Raw genomic sequence first — 19,496 nt, 5'->3', positions numbered from 1 at the left:
GTAGACCATAAGCCAACTCTTAACCTCATAGCCCAGCAGTTCAGCAAACCTAAGGATTTCCCCTTCTTCCATATTAATTCCTGCAAGTCCACTTTTACTCCAATTGACCATCAATCAAGGCAACCTCAAAATTTTCAATCAACACCTTCAAATTTCTCACCATCTCTGAATCATTACCCTCAATCTTCTCATCGAAACAAGATTATATCATCTGCAAATTGAAGATGGGAGACCACAATTTGATTTCTACCTACCCTCCACCCCCTAATTAGACCCTGTGCATCAGTCTTAACTATCATTCTGCTCAAGACATCCACCTCTGGCCAGTAACCAGATTTTCTAATCCACATTTTACAGCTTCATGCCCTCTTAGTTCCTTTTGCAAACTCTTTGCACCATTATTTATATTTCAGAAGGCCATGGTCGGTCCTACACTAATAGATCATTATTCAATGCACAAATGAAACAATAGATTTCAAAATGAATATCTTAACCAGCATAGCAAGCACATAATAGTATAATACATAATATTGACCTTTCACCAACAAGTGATCATATTTTTATCACAAGAATGTTTTCTTGTATTTTTCTATTACCGGAATAAGCAACTGTAAGCTGCCTGATGTTGCCAGTCTTCCAACAAGAAGTTGAATAAGATCACTCTTTACCAGCATACCAGTTGCAACATTTGAAAGAGCCGAAAGATACACAACTACCCATGCTATTTCAGTGGCCAACTGCTCATCCCTGAATTGAACCAATAACCAGATCATATTTAATACCTTGAATCTCAAAACAAGTATAATAGGCTAGCATCAATGTGCACTTGAAAAAAAAATTAACATATACACCACATTCTATGCAAATATAGAGCCTCTAGGTTCTCCCATAGAACAGTCAATAAGGGTCATACATTGTTGACTTACCTCTCAGATTTGGTCAGATATCATGGGAATCTTTAGAACAGGATGGTTCTTTCTGGACACTATAGAGTATATAAGCCTTCTTTCACTGCTGGCAGCTCAAGTGTTCGAGCAAGACAGACAAAGCTTTCTGGTCTATGTGATTCTTTTTTGCTGTCTTTTGGCTGATATGGTGAGAAAGGAATTCATATATATTTGAAAACAAGAATAGTCCAATAGTGATGGTGATAAGAATAGCCACATGTACTCTAAGATCATGGATGACAGTGCAAAAGAGAATTTGGGCAAGTCCCCTACGCTTTTTTCACTTTATTATGATATTCTGGTTGTAACTGCAAACTAATACAATATTCTTGTTTGGCAAGCCTTAGCATACATGGGTGCAGATATACATGCTCATATTACAAATTCTATACCATTTAAAAAAAGAAGAATAAAGTGAAATATAACAAAATAAAATTTGCAGTTGCAATTGCAATGAAGAAGAACTTGAGAAAATACCAGTACAAAAGGAAGAAGTCAAAATAGTACTTACAGGAAAGTGAAAAAAAAAGCACCTGACGTCCCAAGAACTAAAAGAATACCATAAGCAAGGGCAAAAATCATGAAGGAGACGTTTCAACTTTCCAGGCCACTGAAATGGCCAAGACTTAATATACTGGACAATTATGCATAATTTAAGCCAAACATGAACTTAACTGGGAGAGACATCGAAGCCTGGTATGTCCACAAGGACTATACAGAGGGGAGAGGGGGGAGAAGGGAAGAAGAAACAATTAGAATTTCTAAAACAATATGACAACTTCAAAATGATAATCCATGTAGGAGCTATGATTTATCATCTTTGACAAGAAGTCTTTTTTTTTTTAAGCAAAAAGTGACTAAGATTATATTAAAAAAAGGAGGTACAAGAGAAAATGTACACCAAAGCAAAATAGAGAAAGGATTACAAAGGTAGAGCCCTATCACTAAATAAACATTCTCTATGAGCACCAGGTTTAACTAACCCATCTCCTACAGTGTTAAATTCCCTGGAAATCCAGTTCAACTTAACCTGCATTGAGTCCAAAATATCTCTATGCCAAGAGATGAGCCAAACTCCAAGGCCCACTGTCTTTTTCCTTAAGCCATCTTACAGTATTGGATGAATCACCTTCAATATCTAGGGAGGAAATTCCTAACATTTTAGCACAACAAAGACCTGTGAGGGCTGCCATTATTTCTGACAATAAAGAAATTCTGAAATGAACTTTTAGTATTAAATGTTCCCTAGAATAAAAAGGATTTTTAGCAAATGTTAGATTAAGATGGCAGTCCATACAACAGCTAGGTTCTGTCATCGTCAATAAGAAATAGCTAGTTTATGAAATTATAAAGGACTCTTAGCAAATGGAATTTCACTAAAACTTCATCCTATAACCATAGAAATTTTAGTAGCATTCTCACCATTAAGAACCAAGTTTGGTGCAGACAAGGACACTGTTCGTTATGGTCATTTTACAAATAATGATGTACCTAAGGACATGTTAGAATATCAATGTACCTTGCTGGATCATATTCCAGCTGATTCCAAGGATGGCATTCTCAAGAACTCTGAACTATGCAAGTACAAGACTCTTGTTTTCATATCCACATGTCTATTTTAGCTAAACCTTTTCAAGTGGGTCGGATCTTTTTTTTTTTTTTTTTATCAGAAACACAAAAAGATTCATTAGATTATCAGAAAGTGTACAACAAGAAGTTGAGGGTAGACATAAAGTCCACCTAAACCCCACTAATTACAATACATACCCAAGCTTAACCCAACAAAGAAATTCATTAGTTACAAACAAGCCCCAAAAGGACCCAAAGGTATCCCACTAGCTACAACATAGCACAGAACATAGATTGCCTTTGGACTACTTGCTTAGCTAGACCATCAGCTATGCCATTGGCTGACCTCCTAATCCATCTTATGTGAATTTCCCCATCTTTTTTTTTTTTGATAAATAGTGAATTTCCATATCTTTAGAAGTCTGCTTAAAGCACCTGAACTCATTTCTTAATCTCCAGATTGCTCCCTCCTCTTTCAGCCAGTTTACAACGACTTTTGAGTCCCCTTCAATAACCAACCTGTTAATCCCCAACTCTTTATCTTTCTCAACACCAAACACTGTTGCCTTCAATTCTGAATTCACCACACCACCATGCTGGGTAGGGCCTGAGAACATGGCAATGATATTTCCATTCTCCTCCCTTATTACCCCACCAATGCCCGATGTGCCAGGGTTTCCCAAACAGCTCCCATCAAAGTTTAGTTTCTTCCACCCAACATCTGGAGGGGACCAAAATTCAGTTACAATAAGTCTTCTAGAAGCCATATTTGCAATTGTTCCCCGTGATCTAAAGAAATCTTCTGTCCAAAAATCTGCAAATATTTTCAAAGTTTTCACCCAATGTGCCACCCTTATCGCTTCAATCACAGCATCTCTACCTTTTCCTTGTCATCAAATATCCTCAGATTTCTTTCCTCCCAGATTGTCCAGACCACTGCTGCTCTAGTGCACTTACCCATCACTTTTCCTCTCCTTTTAGAGCACCGGAAAATATTGGAGCTAAAAAGATCTTCCAGATTAGCAGGAGGATTCCACCTGCAACCAAACAGAGAGGAAAACCACTCCCAAATAGAGTTAGCAAAAGGGCAGGAGATAAAGAGGTGAAGAGTAGTCTCACTGTTCAGCTTACATAAGGAGCACCAGTTTGGGGACAAGCACCACTTTGGTTTTTTTTCTCTGAAGCAAGCCGCAAGTGTTGATGGAACCATGGAATATTTCCCAATAGAAAGCACTAACTATAGGAGGAATGGGCCGAGAAGTGGCACGGATCTTCTTGTCATCAAACCAATGTTCTAAAACTCTTAGGAATGATGTTCTTTTTTTTATAGCACCTGGTTTTATAGGAGCTATCTGTAGTCACAATATCCTTTTTTTTAACGAATTACTTTACTTTTTTAAAGAAAAATGTTTGAAAAACCTCACAGGTTGTCAACTCAGCTGGGAAGCAGGTAATACTGTTAGTTCGTCCAAGACTATATTACCCATGCAGAGCAAAGACAAGGTATGCACAAGGTTTCAGATATGGAATTCACACAAAACTTAAGTTTTAGATTGGACGATTGAATTTGAGTGCCAGAATAACATTTTTTTACTGTTTCAGACCTGCTTGAATTCTAATATTCCCACATTAATTCAGCAAAATGCAGCAAAACAGAGAGAGAATATACTCACCCTTGAGCAGGTATCAAAGAACTGGATTTTATCTTCTATTTTCAGTGATTATACTGATCCAGATGATTCACTTTGACTGGTCCAATTCTCAGAGTCCCGAACAAGCTTCAGGTCATACAGCTACTGAATTCAATCCAGGGAAATGTTGCAAACTGAGGTTGTGTCTCCTCTTCCACCAAAGATTCCCAAACATTTTTTTTTTAAATCTCTCCCCCCCCCCCATCGTCTAGGTGTTTGTACTGATCACCATTCACAATTCACCAGGTACAGCTGAAATGGTGTTGTCCAATTTTTAAGTAATCTCGGTCCAATACCAAACAAAACAAAGAAAGGGATACTCTTCCTGGCTTTGAATTCAACCATCCACCTTATTTCCTCTTTGAAACATAATTTCAAATACCATATCTCTCCCTTCAGTCTTTTGGGACTCCAAGATGCAACTTCAAAATAATCTTCAATTGTAGTGTATTAATTCATTCTTATGATCTTGGACACAAACAAGGGATCCCAGACACAGCAAGCCCCAAGAATCTAGAAACATGGAAATGGATAACAAGTACAAATATTCACATATGGAATTAGGAAATTAGGTATTGGTATGTATAAACTTGTGCACTTTGTGTTTTACCATATGAAGGAAAAACTAACTAGAACATGAAGTAGTTATTCTATCGGGGCATGGCCACCATGACTAGCTTGTTTTTTACCTGATTACTACATACTTTTTTATAATAATAAATAAAGAAGAAAATTTATTGATTAAGATAAAGAAATATGTGAAGGGAAAAGAAGGTTAAGGTTTCTGAATAGCTAACTAGGTTGCATTGTGTACATTCTAGACATTGTGTACATAAAAGAAGAGAGGAAAGACCAAATAAAATGTAAAGTGTGCCATTGTGTACATTCTAGAAGTACATAAAGTAGGCACATCCAGGTTTGTCTAACTGTATGGGTTCTTGACATAGGTTTTGTGTTAAGAACCCAACATGCCAAAAATCTATAAGAAGTGTCCTACAAATCATAGATTCCTTCTATGTTAAACTTGTCCACAAAATATGTATGGGTTTTTACTTTTTCTAACTCAAGTAACCAAAATTCATATACATTCATATGGAAGTACCAAAACTGGCTTGTACTTACGCTCTCCTCAAGTGTCGAACAATTGCTTCAATTACCCCGTCAATTCTTATGAGTTCTGTCGCAGCTCTAGGATCAGGTCCCTAAAAAGGATGATGTTGAAGTACTCAGAAAAACTAGATTTTATGTCCTAATAGAAATGCCAATCTAAAAACATGCAAGGAGAAAGGAATAGATTATCTGTGCAAAAGAGTAATACAATGAAGTAGAATGCTAAAAAGATTAAAAGATTCTGGGAAAGAGTTTATAATTATCGCCACTTCTTTTTTTATTGGTATAATTATTGTCACTTCTTACTATCAAATATGGAGGAACGGAGCATTTTGAATGATCCTAATTCCTTCTATACTAGCACACAAGAAACATGATCTCCACAATTTTTATGCTTGAGAAGAAGCCCCAGAAAACAGCAAGCATGAATAAGAAAACAGAAGGACAAATATGGAGAATTACACCTGGCATGCACTTTTAACTGGATTTTTTCATATGCACATTACATGCAGAAGGAGAATTTAGGGCGAAAACAATGTGTACACACTTATGAATCATAGAAAGGTAGATCATAACAAAATTGGGTATTCACTACTAATGGCATTTGATATCAGCTTGAGTCACTAAGAAGCTCACAATCTACTTACTGACATTCACTAAAACCCAAAGCAATAAGTCATTCAGTTCAGCCACTTCATCCATTATCAAGCAACCCCTAGGAGAAGTAGAACTTTCAACCCACGACCATTTTACCTAATCTCCCAAATATAAACACCTGAGGCATGAAGAAATCATACTTCTGCAAGGCAACAACTATCACTTTTGTCATGGTTGGAAAAAAAGGGAAAATAGCAGAAGAGTTTGTGGCAATAAAAACCAAAGAAATAAGTCATTCAGTTCAGCCACTTCACCCATTATCAAGCAACCCATAGGAGCAGTAGAATTTTCAACCCATGACCATTTTACCTAATCTCCCAAATATAAACTCCTGAGGCATGAAGAAATCATACTTCTGCAAGGCAACAACTTTCACTTTTGTCATGTTTGAAAAAAAGAAAAGAAAAAACAGCAGAAGAGCTTGTGGCACTAGGTAATGAAAAGGAATTAATAGAAAAACGGTTCAAACAAAAAGGGTGGGAAGTTAGGTACAAATTTCACAGTGCTCCTTTCGCTGAAAGCAGCACTGTGCCAAGTTATCATCTTGGATGTTGGCAAGTTGCAACAGAGATTGAAGCTTTTAGAAGCTTGCTTGGTAGGACAATTTGTGAGATCTAAACAGATTAAAAAGTGGTAGGGAATTGGGCGGCAGAGGAATGGAACACTATAAAGCCAGTTCAGGGACCTTTTATCCATGTTGTCAAGTAGAGCAGAAGCTGGTAATATTTTGGAATAAGAGAACTCCCAAGTGTGCTGGCCAGAATTGAGAACAAGTAGATGGGATCCTTTAAGGTTACTCCAACAAGTTTCCTGCAGATTTATGTAACACAAATTCCATTAGGCATTTTAAGTTCAGACATTCCATGCTAGAGATGACGCACATGGATGGTTTGCAAGCATTGATCATAATAGTGGTTTGTCATTCGTGGAATCAATCATCGGTCATGAGGATCCTCACCAAAGCAGCTTATCCTTGTCTTTTTTTATTTGATCAGTAATCACAAAGGATATATTTATTAAATTAAAGGAAGAGTTGTGAACAATAATCATGTCCAATACTAGGCAAGCCCCCCGATCCATATTACAATTGAGCCCAATACATAAACTGTCTTTGAACGCCTTGCTTGGCTAAGTTGCCTACCAAAGTTGTTTGTAGACCTTCTAACCCAACAAACTTGGATGTTCGGTCCTTTTGACAGCCACAAAAATCTATGGTAATCATTCCTTAACTGTCAAGTCGCCCCCTATCCTTTTTTCAGCCATCCCACAACAACCTTCAAATCCCCTTTGGTAATCAATCTAGCAATTCCTAGTTCTTTAGCCTTCTCTACCCCATAAACTGCTGCCAGAGTTCTGCTTTAACGGAATCACCTTTGTTCAATTGGGCCTGAAAATAAGACACTAATGTTGCACTGTTGCCTCCTTCAGCCCTAATAACCTGTTAGGAACCTGCCTAACTCAGGAATCTTCGAGGGAGCCAACCTCCTGAATTCGATGGTAGGGAAGAGGGAGAAAGAGAGAGAGAGAGAGAGAAGAGAGAGAGAAATAATGCTGAAAGATTCATGCCTTTATTTCCCGTGTCTGACTATTTATACTGTTTTACAGAGCTCCTTACATTCTTTAATTCCTTTCTGTTAAAACTGCTGCAAGTGGGCGGTTAGAAAGCTGAGCTGTTGTGCTGATGTGGCCTTCTCTTGTAGAGCTGACTAACTGTCTTCTGTTGCTCTGTTTCAGCAGTCTTAATCATCACTCCCTCCTTTAGAGAGACCTTGCCCTCAAGGTCTAATGTGGGAAAATTTGATTGCAGATCCAAGTAAGATTCCTAGGTTTCATCCTCTTCTGGGAGTTTAGACCAAACAACTAGTGCTTCTGGGATGACTCTTCCCAGAAGAGCGTCATCCCGGCAGCGCTATGGAAAGTGGTTAAATCCATTGATATATCATCCCAGACTTGGGTTGGGATTGGGAGTGGTTGCAAGAGGCCTCCTGGTGTTGTAGTAGCTGACTTATTTTGTTGGCATACTGCACACTCGGCTATGAAGTTCTGGATGGAGGTACGTGCCTTTCCAATGGAATTGTGTGGCGATGTGTTTTTGTGTTCATAGGATACCAGAGTGACCACCTGTGGGCGAGGCATGGAATAATTCAGGGAGCGTCCTGAGATGTGCAGAATCTGCTGGGATTTCCAGCAGTCCTTTGAAGAAGAGTAGGTCATCCGTGACAGTATACCCGGGATGCTGTGATGGATTTGCCAATACTTGGGCCTTCAATTGCTGTAACTCCAGATGGGAGTGGGCTTCTTTTCGAAGCTGATCCATGAGTGGAGATGTTGGGGAAGATACTAGTAGCTGAAATGATTGTGGGTGCCGTGAGAGGGCGTCAGCCACCCGGTTAGCAGCCCCTGCTTTGTACTCAATTTTGTAGTCATACTCCAATAGTTTGGATATCCACCATTGTTGTTCCGGTAATAGGACTGCTTGTTCTAACAAGAACTTCAAACTTTGATGGTCGGTCCAAATTATGAACCATCTACTGAGCAAGTAGGATCACCAACCCTGTACTGCTAAGACCACTGCTATTAATTCTCGTTCATAAATTGATTTGGTCCACCTTTGTGATGTCAAGGCCTTGCTGAAAAAGGCTAGTGGTCGGCTTTCTTGCATGAGGACAGCCCCAACACCTTGACCGGAGGCATCACGTTCAATGATGAAGTCTTTTGTGAAATCAGGCAGTGCTAATGTTGGAGGTGTCGAAACAGTATGTCTCAACTGCTAAAAAGCTTGTTGGGCCTGGGCTGACCAGTGAAAGCCATCTCGTTTCAGTAATTGGGTCAAAGGGGCAGCTGTTAGGCCATAGTTTTTTATGAAGCGGGGATAATACCCTGTCAGGCCCAAGAAGGCCCTCAATTCTCACATTTTTGGGTTGCGGCCAGCCCAATATACTGGAGACTTTATCTGGGTCTGCTGCAATAGTTTTGTTTTCTACAACATGTCCCAAGTAATATACTTGGTTTTGTCCAAAGGAGCACTTGGACTCTTTAGCAAACAACTGATGGGCCTTAAGTGTTGCGAGGGTGACCTGTAGATGATTCAAATGTTCCTTCCAGTTGGGGTTATAGACCAATATGTCATCAAAGAAAACAAGAATGAACTTACGTAAATATGGCCGGAATATGTCGTTCATTAAGGCTTGAAATGTTGTTGGAGTGTTGGTCAACCCAAATGGCATGACCAAGAACTCGTAGTGGCCATCATGTGTCCTGAAATCCCTTTGTGAACATCCTCCCTAAGTACCCTTATTTGATGATACCCAACTCGTAAATCTAATTTTGAGAATATGGTAGCCCAACTAAGCTCATCAAGCAATTCATCGATGACCGGTATTGGAAATTGGTCCTTAATGGTAATATTGTAAAGGGCCCTATAATCAATACAAAATCGCCACATCCCATCCTTCTTTTTGACTAATAATAACGGTGAGGAGAATGGGTTGTGGCTGGGTTGTATTATTCCTTTCTCAAGCATATCTTGAACTTGCTTCTCGATTTCAAAATTTTGAAAATAATGGTATCGGTAAGGTCTTGCATTGGTTGGGGCGGCTCCTGGCATGAGAGGAATGCGATGGTCATGCTCTTGGGGTTCTTTGAACACGCTGCCATATTGCTAGAGGAGTTGTTGTAGGCGGCTTTGGTAGTCTCCAGGCCCATTTGAGTTGTTGTTAGCTAAGGATGGGCTGGTCCAATTTGAGTCCATGTGCATGAATATGGGCTGATCCGGATCTCCCATTTGCTTTGTTAATGTTGCAAGACTGATGGGCCTTGGACCCTTGCATGTTTTCCCTTGTAGATGGGCTGTAGAGTTCCCCAATGTGAAGTCCATGGTGAGACAAGCCCAATCACAAATCACGGGGCCTAACTGTCTCAACCACTGAATGCCTAGCACCACGTCCGCTCCACTGAGATAAAGGGGTTATAGGTCCACTGAAAACTAGTGACCCTGAACCTTTAGTGGTAAGCCCATGCATATACTATTGCAAGATAGGCTATTACCACTGGCCACATATACCGTAAAAGCCATTGTTGGTTGAACTGGGAGCCCCATTTTATCCACCAAGACTTGAGTTATGAAGTTAAGGGAACTGCCACTATCTATAAGGATTGGCACATGACGCCTTTGGATTAACCCAACTACACTCATTGTTTGCGGGGACGCAAGTCCCATAAGGGCTTGTAGAGATATTTCAGGTGTCCCATTGGGTTGTAATTCCCATCCAGGGTCAAATTCCCCACAACCGGTGAAGTTATCTTCCTCTTCGGTCTTCGTTTGAAGGAGAAATGCTTGTTGTTTCTTGCACTGATGGCCCGGCCCGAATTTCTCTTCATAGTTGTAGCAGAGTCCTTTGTCTCTGCGGGCTTGCATTCCGGCCCAAGTCAGCCGTTTGATGGGAACCGATAGGCCTGAACCCAGTATTCCTTCCTCCTTGTCCGGTGTTGTCGTCCTGGTTATCGAACCCCATGGCTGATGTACCCTCCTTGCTCGAGCGAACTTGTCTTCATACAATCTTGCTAGTGTTGCTGCATTTATGATCGAAGTAGGCTGCATCGCCTTTATTTCCAGCCGTAGTTCTTCTTTCAAATCGTCGACGAAGCTTCCAACTAGCGCCTTTTTCGTCCACCCTTGGACTCGCACGGCTAGTTTTTCAAACTCCATCTGGTAATCTTTAACCAATCCCACCTGTCGCAGTTTTGCAAGATTCTCATCGTGATCTTTGAACCCCAAACAATCCAAAACAAATGGTCATGGCATCGGTGAAGTCTGCCCAAGATTGGCGAGGGTGCCCCCGTCAGTACCATTGATACCATAGGATAGCTTCCCCCTCAAGATGCGCCGAAGCTAGAGCCACCTTGTCTTGCCCAAGTGTCTCATGGTAATCAAAATATCGCTCGGCTCTGAGAAGATGGGAAAGTCAATTTTTGTTGCTCTCGTTGTCGTTGGCCCTGTTCTACAGTTGCTTTCATTGCTATGCTCCTCTTAGCTTCCTCTGTTGTTGTTCGTTGACATCTGCTCCAACCAATTGAGGAGAGCGGTGAAACCTTCCTTCATTTCCTTGAGGTCTGAGGACATTCAATGGATCACTACTTCCATCTAATCTACCCGGGCATCTACTGACGTTGTCCTTGTGTTGGTCACACTGGCTCTGATACCAACTTATTAGGAACCTACCTAACTCAGGGCTCTTCGAGGGAGCCAACCTCCTGAATCCGATGGTAAGGAAGAGGGAGAAAGAGAGAGAGAGAGAGAGCAAGAGAGAAATAATGCCAAAAGATTCATGACTTTATTTCTACTGTTTTACAAAGCTCCTTACATTCTTTAACTCCTTTATGTTAAAACTGCTGCAAGTGGACGATTAGTTAGCTGAGCTGTTGTGCTAACGTGGCCTTCTCTTGTAGAGCTGACTAACTGTCTTCTATTGCTCTGTTTCAGCGGTCTTAACATAACCCCTCCAATACCTGAGGGACTTGGGTTACCCATACTACTACCATCAAAGTTCAGCTTCTTCCAACTAACCACTGGGGGAGACCAGACCTCTAGAGGTTTTCGTTTCCTAGAGGAAGAGCTCACAACTGCCCCCCAATTCCAAAAAATATCCTCCACTCCAAAGTCTGAAAAAAGTTTCGAGGTTCTTACCCAATGAGCAACTTTAAGAGTAATACAATCAGTTGGCACCTCCAAGCTTCTCTCCTTCTCCTTGAAGATTCATGCGTTTCCTTCTTCCCACACTGTCCAACAAACTGCTGCCCTTGAACAACTCCACAAAATCCTACCTCTTTTTTTGTGCTACTCAAAACAGAGGGGCTAAACAGTCCATCCAAACTGGCAGCTTATCCTTCTCTTATTCCTTCATTCAATGAATTGTACTTTGCTGGTGAAGCATTGTACTTTGAGGATTTTGAAGGTGATGGCAAAAGTCTTGAAGATAATTTTCATAGTGATGATGCTTACTATAGGGTAAAGGTTGAAGGTCAAATAGCAAAGGATGTGGTATCACAGAGGGAAGATATAGAGTGATAGAGTCAGCATTTGAGGTTAAAGACAATATCTTGTTTAGGAAAAGGGGCATAGCTGGTAGGCTTTTGAGAAGGAGTTATTGAAAGATTTACCAAGATATTGGCAGAATGGAAGAACTTCATTTCAATTGGCTGGAGATTAACTCTAATAAAACCCACCTTCTCAAACCTACCCATTTACTTCCTGTCACTGTTTAAGGAACCAGAGAAAGTAAGAAAAGGATTTTTTTTTACAAGTAACAGGTAAATTTCAATAATAGAAAACTACCACACTGCTTACCAAAAGAAGCAGCAGGCCAAAAGATATAATGTAGCTCCCAAACGAATGGAGATCTAATACAAATTAAGGATACAAAATAAAAAACTGTTACAGATTACAGATTGCAACCCAGCCCTGGAAAACCCCACTTTTGATGTTCCCTTAATACCCCTGCTTTTTCCAAGGCATCTAGCATCATATTAGCACTTCTAGGTATCCAGTTGAATGAGGTATTCAAGGTAGCACCTAGAGATTGTGACTGCCTTACCATTGATCTAACCCTCCAAGAAATTACATCTTGATTCACCAACCAACATATAAGAGTTTGACAGTGTCATAAGGTGTGGCTATAGGAGGAACTGTTCTAGAGGGGTTGGGAGGAGTCAGTTGTCTTTTGTTTGTTGATGGCAGGTTCTGGTTTTCTAATCTGTGATTGGGGATGAATGTATTGTGTGTCTATTGTCAAGGGGTATTAGCTTTTGTTCTTTCTTCTCTCAGGTGATTTCTTATCACCTTACTCTTGTATGCAAATCTTTTTTTTCTTTTAATGAATTTTACCTTTACTATAAAAAATTAAATAAATAAAACCCCTGTGCCTAGCATTCCCCTAATGGTCTTTCCTGGGATTAGGTTTTCTATGAGGATTTGATAGATCATGAGAGCCATAATGCTTAATACCTTCTTAAAGACAGTTTTATCGGTGTCAACTAGTCATTGACTGGTCAACTAATAAATTAATTTAGGGCCAGATAGACTGCAACACTAACTAGTTGGCCATTACTCATGCTGCAGTACCTAGAAGGCAAGAACGGCTAAGCATCAACTAAACTGACTAGTCAATTAATGACTAGTAATCCTAGTTAACCACAAACTCATTTTAAAGCTTTATTTGTTTATTCATGTCTCTAGTTACTTTAAATAAAATAGAATATGTTTGATTTTTAAATTATTCATGCTATTGCTTCAAGTATTTGTGATAGAACTCGCAATTAACATTGAAACAGGTTTGAACCAAGATATAAAGAGCCGTTTGCCCAGTTTATTTCCAAGATACAAGGTTATGAACAGGGCCTAAAATTTACAGCTTGGCCTATCTTATTCCGTTCTTCTTTTTCAGCCCAATCAGCAAATCACCTAGAGTTCTGATAGCCTTTGGGAAGTCCTTATTTGGATTAAAACCTGGAAGTCTTTTCTTCAAAGATTCACAATGAAAACCTGTACAGATGACATCTTTAAAAAGTAGATTGCATCAAATAGCCATACCTCTAAAATAAAACTATTAACAGGAGTACAGTTTTGTGCATGTTCTGATTCTTGGCTGTTATGAACTATGATATCAGATACAACAAGGACATAACAGACAAGATTATGCATGGAACTTACACTAAAAAGCTGAGGTGGCCAATATTACATCGCACCCATATAGAGATACATAGATATCATAGGTTATAAAAAACAAGGCTAACAATTGTTCCAACAGTTAGTAAGAAAATAACCTTGATTAGGTTTGACAAGGCCCAAGCGGCTGTTCTAACAGTTGAACCCTTATTTGGCAGCATCATTCTTGCGAGGGGTGGTAAAGCTCCTTGCGCCAACAAAATATTTCTTAGCTCCTCTCCTTCACCAGCAACATTTCCCAGTGCCCATGCACATTGTTCAGCAACAGGCATGGAGCTCTTCTCTACAAAATAGTGCAGTTTATAATCAGAGAAAAAGAAACAGATATTACTACATAATCTAGTTAATCTAAAGCAAAATCATTCTTGCAGATAAGGTATGAAAAGGGAATTAAATATATTTAATGGTACAGGATTTCCTCCGAAGTCCTATGTCAATGGAATTCTAGAAAACAGTGGTGAAAGATTCTCAAAAAGTCAGGAGCCATTTGATAACAGATGAAGTAGCTGAACTGAAAAGTTTATTGCCTTGTCTTTTAGTGAATAAGTTTTTAAGGAGGTTGTGGGCTCCTTAATGGCTGAAGCTGAAGTTCGGTAGATTACCATACTCTTGATTATTTTATTATTTAATACTATAATTCACTAAAAGATAAAGCAATGTTTTCAGTTCAGCAACTTCAGCTGTTATCAAACAGCCCCTTAGTGGCATGGAAAAGGAACTGTACCATGTTATTAGGGGAAAGGATCTATGAGATCATATCAACTTCCAAAGTTTCTCTAACCTACTAGTATACATTGTATATCAATGTACAAAGACCCAGTCATAGCGATTTTTTTATAGATATCAGTAATTTTATTAATAAAAAACACAAAGAATACATATTACAAAATCCACACAAAGAAGCGTGAGGTGCAGCCCCTAAACTATAACATAAAGCTTACGAATGATCCCAAAAAAGTTGATTCCTATGCACCCCTTGTTTGGATAAAAAATCTGCCAACTCATTTGCCGATCTTCTTTCCCATTGAACTGCGACTGGATATATTTGATGTTAAGCATCTGAACCTTCTCAAAGCCGCTCTATAGTACCACCAGGCCGTTAACCATCTGGATATCTTCTTTCCCAAAAAAGTTGATTCCAGCTCCTTTAACCACCCAATAACCAGTTTAGAGTCACCTTCAATGATTAAGTGTTCCATTGCCAGCTCCTTCTCAATTTCTGCTCCTTTTAGAACGACTTGGACTTCTGCATTAACTGAATCTCCCACACCAATAGGATCAGAATATAAAGCTATGATCTGCCCTTAGCATTTCTGAAAACTCCCCCAATTTCAGACAGCCTTACGTTACCTAGGCTGCTGCCATCAAAATTTAATTTAATAACACCTTCAGGAGGTTTCCACTCCACCAAAGGCTTAATTCTAACAGCAGAGCTTTTGGCAATTTGCTACCAATTCCTACATAGGTCATCAAAGGAGAAAGGCAAAAACAGGTCCAATGACTTTGCCCAACTTATGGCCCTATTTAATCTGGCCCATAGCATTTCTGAAAACTCCCCAATTCCAGACAGCCTTACGTTACCTAGGCTGCTGCCATCAAAGTTTAATTTAGTAACACCTTCAGGAGGTTTCCACTCCACCAAAGGCGTAATTCTAACAGCAGAGCTTTTGGCAATTTGCTACCAATTCCTACATAGGTCATCAAAGGAGAAAGGCAAAAACAGGTCCAATGACTTTGCCCAACTTATGGCCCTATTTGATATACTTTCCCACAACCCAGTTTCATCTCTCTCCTTATCATTGAAAATTCTGGCATTCCTTTCCTCCTAAACAGTCCACACCATAACAGCTCCTGCACACTTCCACAAGATTCTACCTCTTTTCTTTGGCCACTTGAAAGTTGTAGGGTCAAAGAGGTTGCAAACCTACATTGGTTCTGTCCACCTACACCCAAAAAGATCAAAAAGCTTTCCTAGAGGCCAACAAAAAGCCCCAGTTGTAGAGATTATAAGGGTTTTTTTAATAGAAACTTGAAAACACTATGAAATACCACCCTTTCAACTAGAAAACCATTTGCAATGAGAATGAGGATGGTGAGATAGGTAAGAAATGATGAGGATAGAAACACTTACCTCCAAGCAAAGTTCTCAGGAAATTTCCTAAGGAATAAAACTACCTGCAGCATCAGGTTATCGATGGCAAGTATGGCCTTCAAAACAATGGTTAGGATGGGTAGCATTGGGTATAATGCCACTTTTATCTATGCTTAGAAATCCATTTCCTTTTTTATAGATAACAGGAAGTATTTCATTAAAATAAACAAGAACATACAGTGAATTACAACCGGGTTATGAGTACCCCTATGGCTGTACAAGGGTAGTATAGTCCTTTTATGTTTAGTTATATATGTATTGTTCAGCTGATGTGGCTCTCACTTAAGTGAGGGTACAATGGTAATTCTTGTATACCTTAGAAGAGTATAAATAAAAGAAGGGCCGACTAGGGGGATTTGAATTTTTCCCTCTAGTTCGACTGTGACCTTTTCTCCTTCTTTCTCTCTTCTCCTTCTCTTTCTTCTGATCTGAACTTATACGAACATCTAGTCTGAGTTTTATCATGGTATCAGAGCCATGATAATCAGTTTAGATCAGTTGTCTCCTTTTCTCTCTGTTCTGTGCATTCCTTTCTAGGGTTTTGCAGAATTCTCATTGATACCTAGAGAGTTTTCCAGAAAAAAAAGACTGGTCGTTTTCTCCTTTTGGGGGTTTCCATGCCTCCAATGAGTGCAGTCGTGGTTTTGTGTGGTTGGTAGAAAACCCTCTACTCACAATTCGAAAAGGGATGGTTTTGTGATGGTGACAGTGCAGACTTGGTACCCTCTACTCGACAGGTACATGATGTTCGAACTAAGTTGTGGTATGTATCAAGTTTTTTTTTATATGTTGCAGAACTGAATATCCTATTCGTGAGGTGTGTTGTGAGGGTTTCAAGTGTTGACAGTAGATGGCAACAGTAGTGTCGTTGCTAAAAGTGGTGAACAGTTGTGAATATTGTTGCTGAAACAGTGGTGAATAGTTGAGTGTTGTTGCTGAAACCTGGTACTAGGAACCCTAGTTGTGTTCAGTCATTCGTGTGGAGTGTGGTGAATTATTAGGGCAGTAGAGTAACAATTTAGTGGTACAGCTTCCCATTGTTTTCTTGTGCAGTCATGGGAGACAGCAGTGAATACAAATCAAGTGTGATGGTGCCTTCTGATTATTTGAATGTGCAGATGACCTCTATAAAATTGAATGGTGAGAATTATGTCCCTTGGGCTAAGTCTGTTGAAGTCTTCCTAAAAGCCAAAAAGAAAGTGAAACATGTGAGGGAAGATAAACCCCCAATTGGTTATCCGGGATTTGATGAATGGGACCAAGAGGATGTTCAAATTATGACTTGGCTATGGAACAGTATGGAGTCCAAAATTAGTGTGAACTTCATGTTTTTAGATACAGCCAAGGAAGTCTGGGATCATGCAAGGAAACTATATTTTGGACAAGATAACACTACTAGGGTTTACCAACTGTACCAAGAGTACTTCAATCTGTAACAAGGGAATCCGAGTCTTGAGGACTATTATGCTAGTATGAGAAATTTACGAAATAAGTTGAATGTTTATTATCCTCTTACACCTGATGTCAAATTCAACAACAACAGAGAGAGCAGTTGGATGTGACCAGATTTTTAGTAAGGCTGAAGTCTGAGTATGAACCCGTAAGGGCACAGATACTAGGTGGATCTTCTCTTCCCTGTCTTGAGGATGTGTTTGCTAATCTTCAGAGGATTTCAGTTGGACCCACGGAGACTTCCACTATGTCAGATAGGTTGGCATTTGCAGTTACGAGAGGGGGAGGTCGTGGTGATAGAGGAGGTTAGCATGGTTGTGGTAGTGGTGGTTGCATGTATAATCGTGGTGGTGGTCATGTTGGAGGACGAGACTCAGGGGGAGCCCGTGGTAGGGGATGTGGTAATACTCAGAGAAGGTATACTCATTGTGGTATGGAGGGGCATGCTATCAACTTTTGCTATGATCTACATGGCCCACCTTCGACTTGGGAAAATCATGCATCTGTAAATGAAGGTAGCTCAAGACAAGAATCTCAAGTTACTGATCAGATCCCCACTACATCTACAGATACTTCCAAAAGAAGATGGTGAGTGTTTCAAGGGATGAGTATGAGCAGTTCATTCAAGGTACATCTCAATAGAACGTGGCTACCCTTGCACACACAGGTACAGCTTGTCTGGCATCCACACCTTCCCGTTGGATTATAGATTCTGGAGCTTCCGATCATATGACTAGAACTCCATGTGTGTTTTCATCCATTTCTCCGTCCTCCACTTCTCAATTTGTTACTTTTGCCAATGGCTCTACATCAACCATATGTGGTGTTGGTAATGTTGACACAGACTCATTATCCCTCTCATCAATTTTATATGTTCCCAAGTTTCCCTTTAACCTAATGTCTGTTAGTAATTGACTAAGTCTCTTAATTGCCCAATAACGTTTTATCCTTCCTCTTGTGTGTTTCAGGATCTCAAGATGGGGATGAAGATTGGTGGAGGGCACAAAGTTGGTGGACTGTATTATCTTGATGGAGGTGGTTCGGAAACATCTCTTCATTCATCTCTCTCCCCCCATCAGTGTCACTGCAGACTTGGTCATCCATCTCTTAGAGCTCTTCAGTTACTTATTTCGTCGTTGAGTTGTCTTTCTAATTTAAATTATGAGTCGTGTCAGTTTGCGAAACATCATTGTGTCTCCTTTAGTCCTAGAGTTGATAGTCATATATCGAGTCCTTTTTCTTTAGTCCAATCGAACATTTGGTGTCCAAACAGAGTAGTGTCTTATAATGGCTACAAGTGCTTTGTAATTTTTGTTGATGATCACTCAAGGATGACATGGCTTTACCTTATGAAATAAAATAGTGAATTGTTTTCTATCTTTCAGAAATTTTATGCTAAAATTCGCAATCAAATTGGTGTACATATTAAAATTCTTCGTTCTGAAAATGATTGTGAGTATTTTTCCACACCCTTTCAAGAATATTTGGAACAAAATGGCATTATCCATCAAACCTCATGTACCTACACTCCTCAACAAAATGGGGGGCTGAAAGAAAGAATCGTCACCTTTTGGAAACTACTTGGTCCCTCTTACATCAGATGAATGTCCCCAAACCCTTTTGGAGTGATGTTGTACTTACATCCTACTTTCTTATTAACCGCATGCCCATATTTATCCTTGAAGGTCAGTCCCCTTTCTCTGCTATGTTTCCTACGTTGTTTGTTTTTCCCCTTACTCCCAGAGTTTTTGGATGTGTGTGTTTCGTTCATAATCTTGGGCCTAGAAGGGACAAGTTAGATGCTAGATCCACTAATTGTGTCTTTCTTGGCTATTCCAGGACTCAAAAAGGGTATAAGTGTTATAATCCTCGTGCTCGGCATTCTTTTGTGTGTTCTGAAATTACATTTTTTTAGTATGTTCCTTTCTTCTCCAAGTCAGATACTTCTTCTCCTCCATTGCCATCACCCCCTCTTTCAGTTCCTGTTGAGGATCCAGTTCCTCTTGTTCCAGTTGTGACCCAGTCTTTGCCTCCAGTGAAGCTACTTGAGAGAGGACCACCTATCCATCAAGTGTATACACATCGTCAGGCACCAGCTCCTCCCCCAGCTTCATCACCATCGACAGATCCGGCAGTTGATCCCACCCCAGCCCCAACCCCATGTTTTGACCTTGATCTTCCTATTTCTTTGCGGA

The 19,496-nt window shown here is 39.9% G+C and overlaps 1 protein-coding gene across 2 annotated transcripts in view; it reads right to left on the bottom strand.

The window, feature by feature from the left end:
• The window catches only part of LOC148870273 (importin subunit alpha-9), a 52,063-nt gene that overhangs the window by 20,224 nt on the left and 12,343 nt on the right, over positions 1-19,496 (bottom strand). For both annotated transcript variants that reach the window (XR_016107468.1, XM_088971009.1), the window contains exons 6-8: positions 13,796-13,980; positions 5,330-5,409; positions 597-747 (exon numbers count right to left, since the gene is read on the bottom strand). Coding sequence is in view for 1 of the 2 variants with exons in the window: in XM_088971009.1 (XP_088827135.1) it covers positions 597-747; positions 5,330-5,409; positions 13,796-13,980 (416 nt within the window). In the remaining variant the exon portion in view is untranslated. The remainder of the gene's footprint in view (positions 1-596; positions 748-5,329; positions 5,410-13,795; positions 13,981-19,496) is intronic.

The sequence above is a fragment of the Nelumbo lutea genome, chromosome 2 (genome assembly GCF_056320005.1).
Source record: "Nelumbo lutea isolate HS-2025 chromosome 2, American lotus-T2T, whole genome shotgun sequence".
NCBI lineage: Eukaryota > Viridiplantae > Streptophyta > Magnoliopsida > Proteales > Nelumbonaceae > Nelumbo > Nelumbo lutea.
This window is presented reverse-complemented; position numbering and strand designations above follow the sequence as displayed.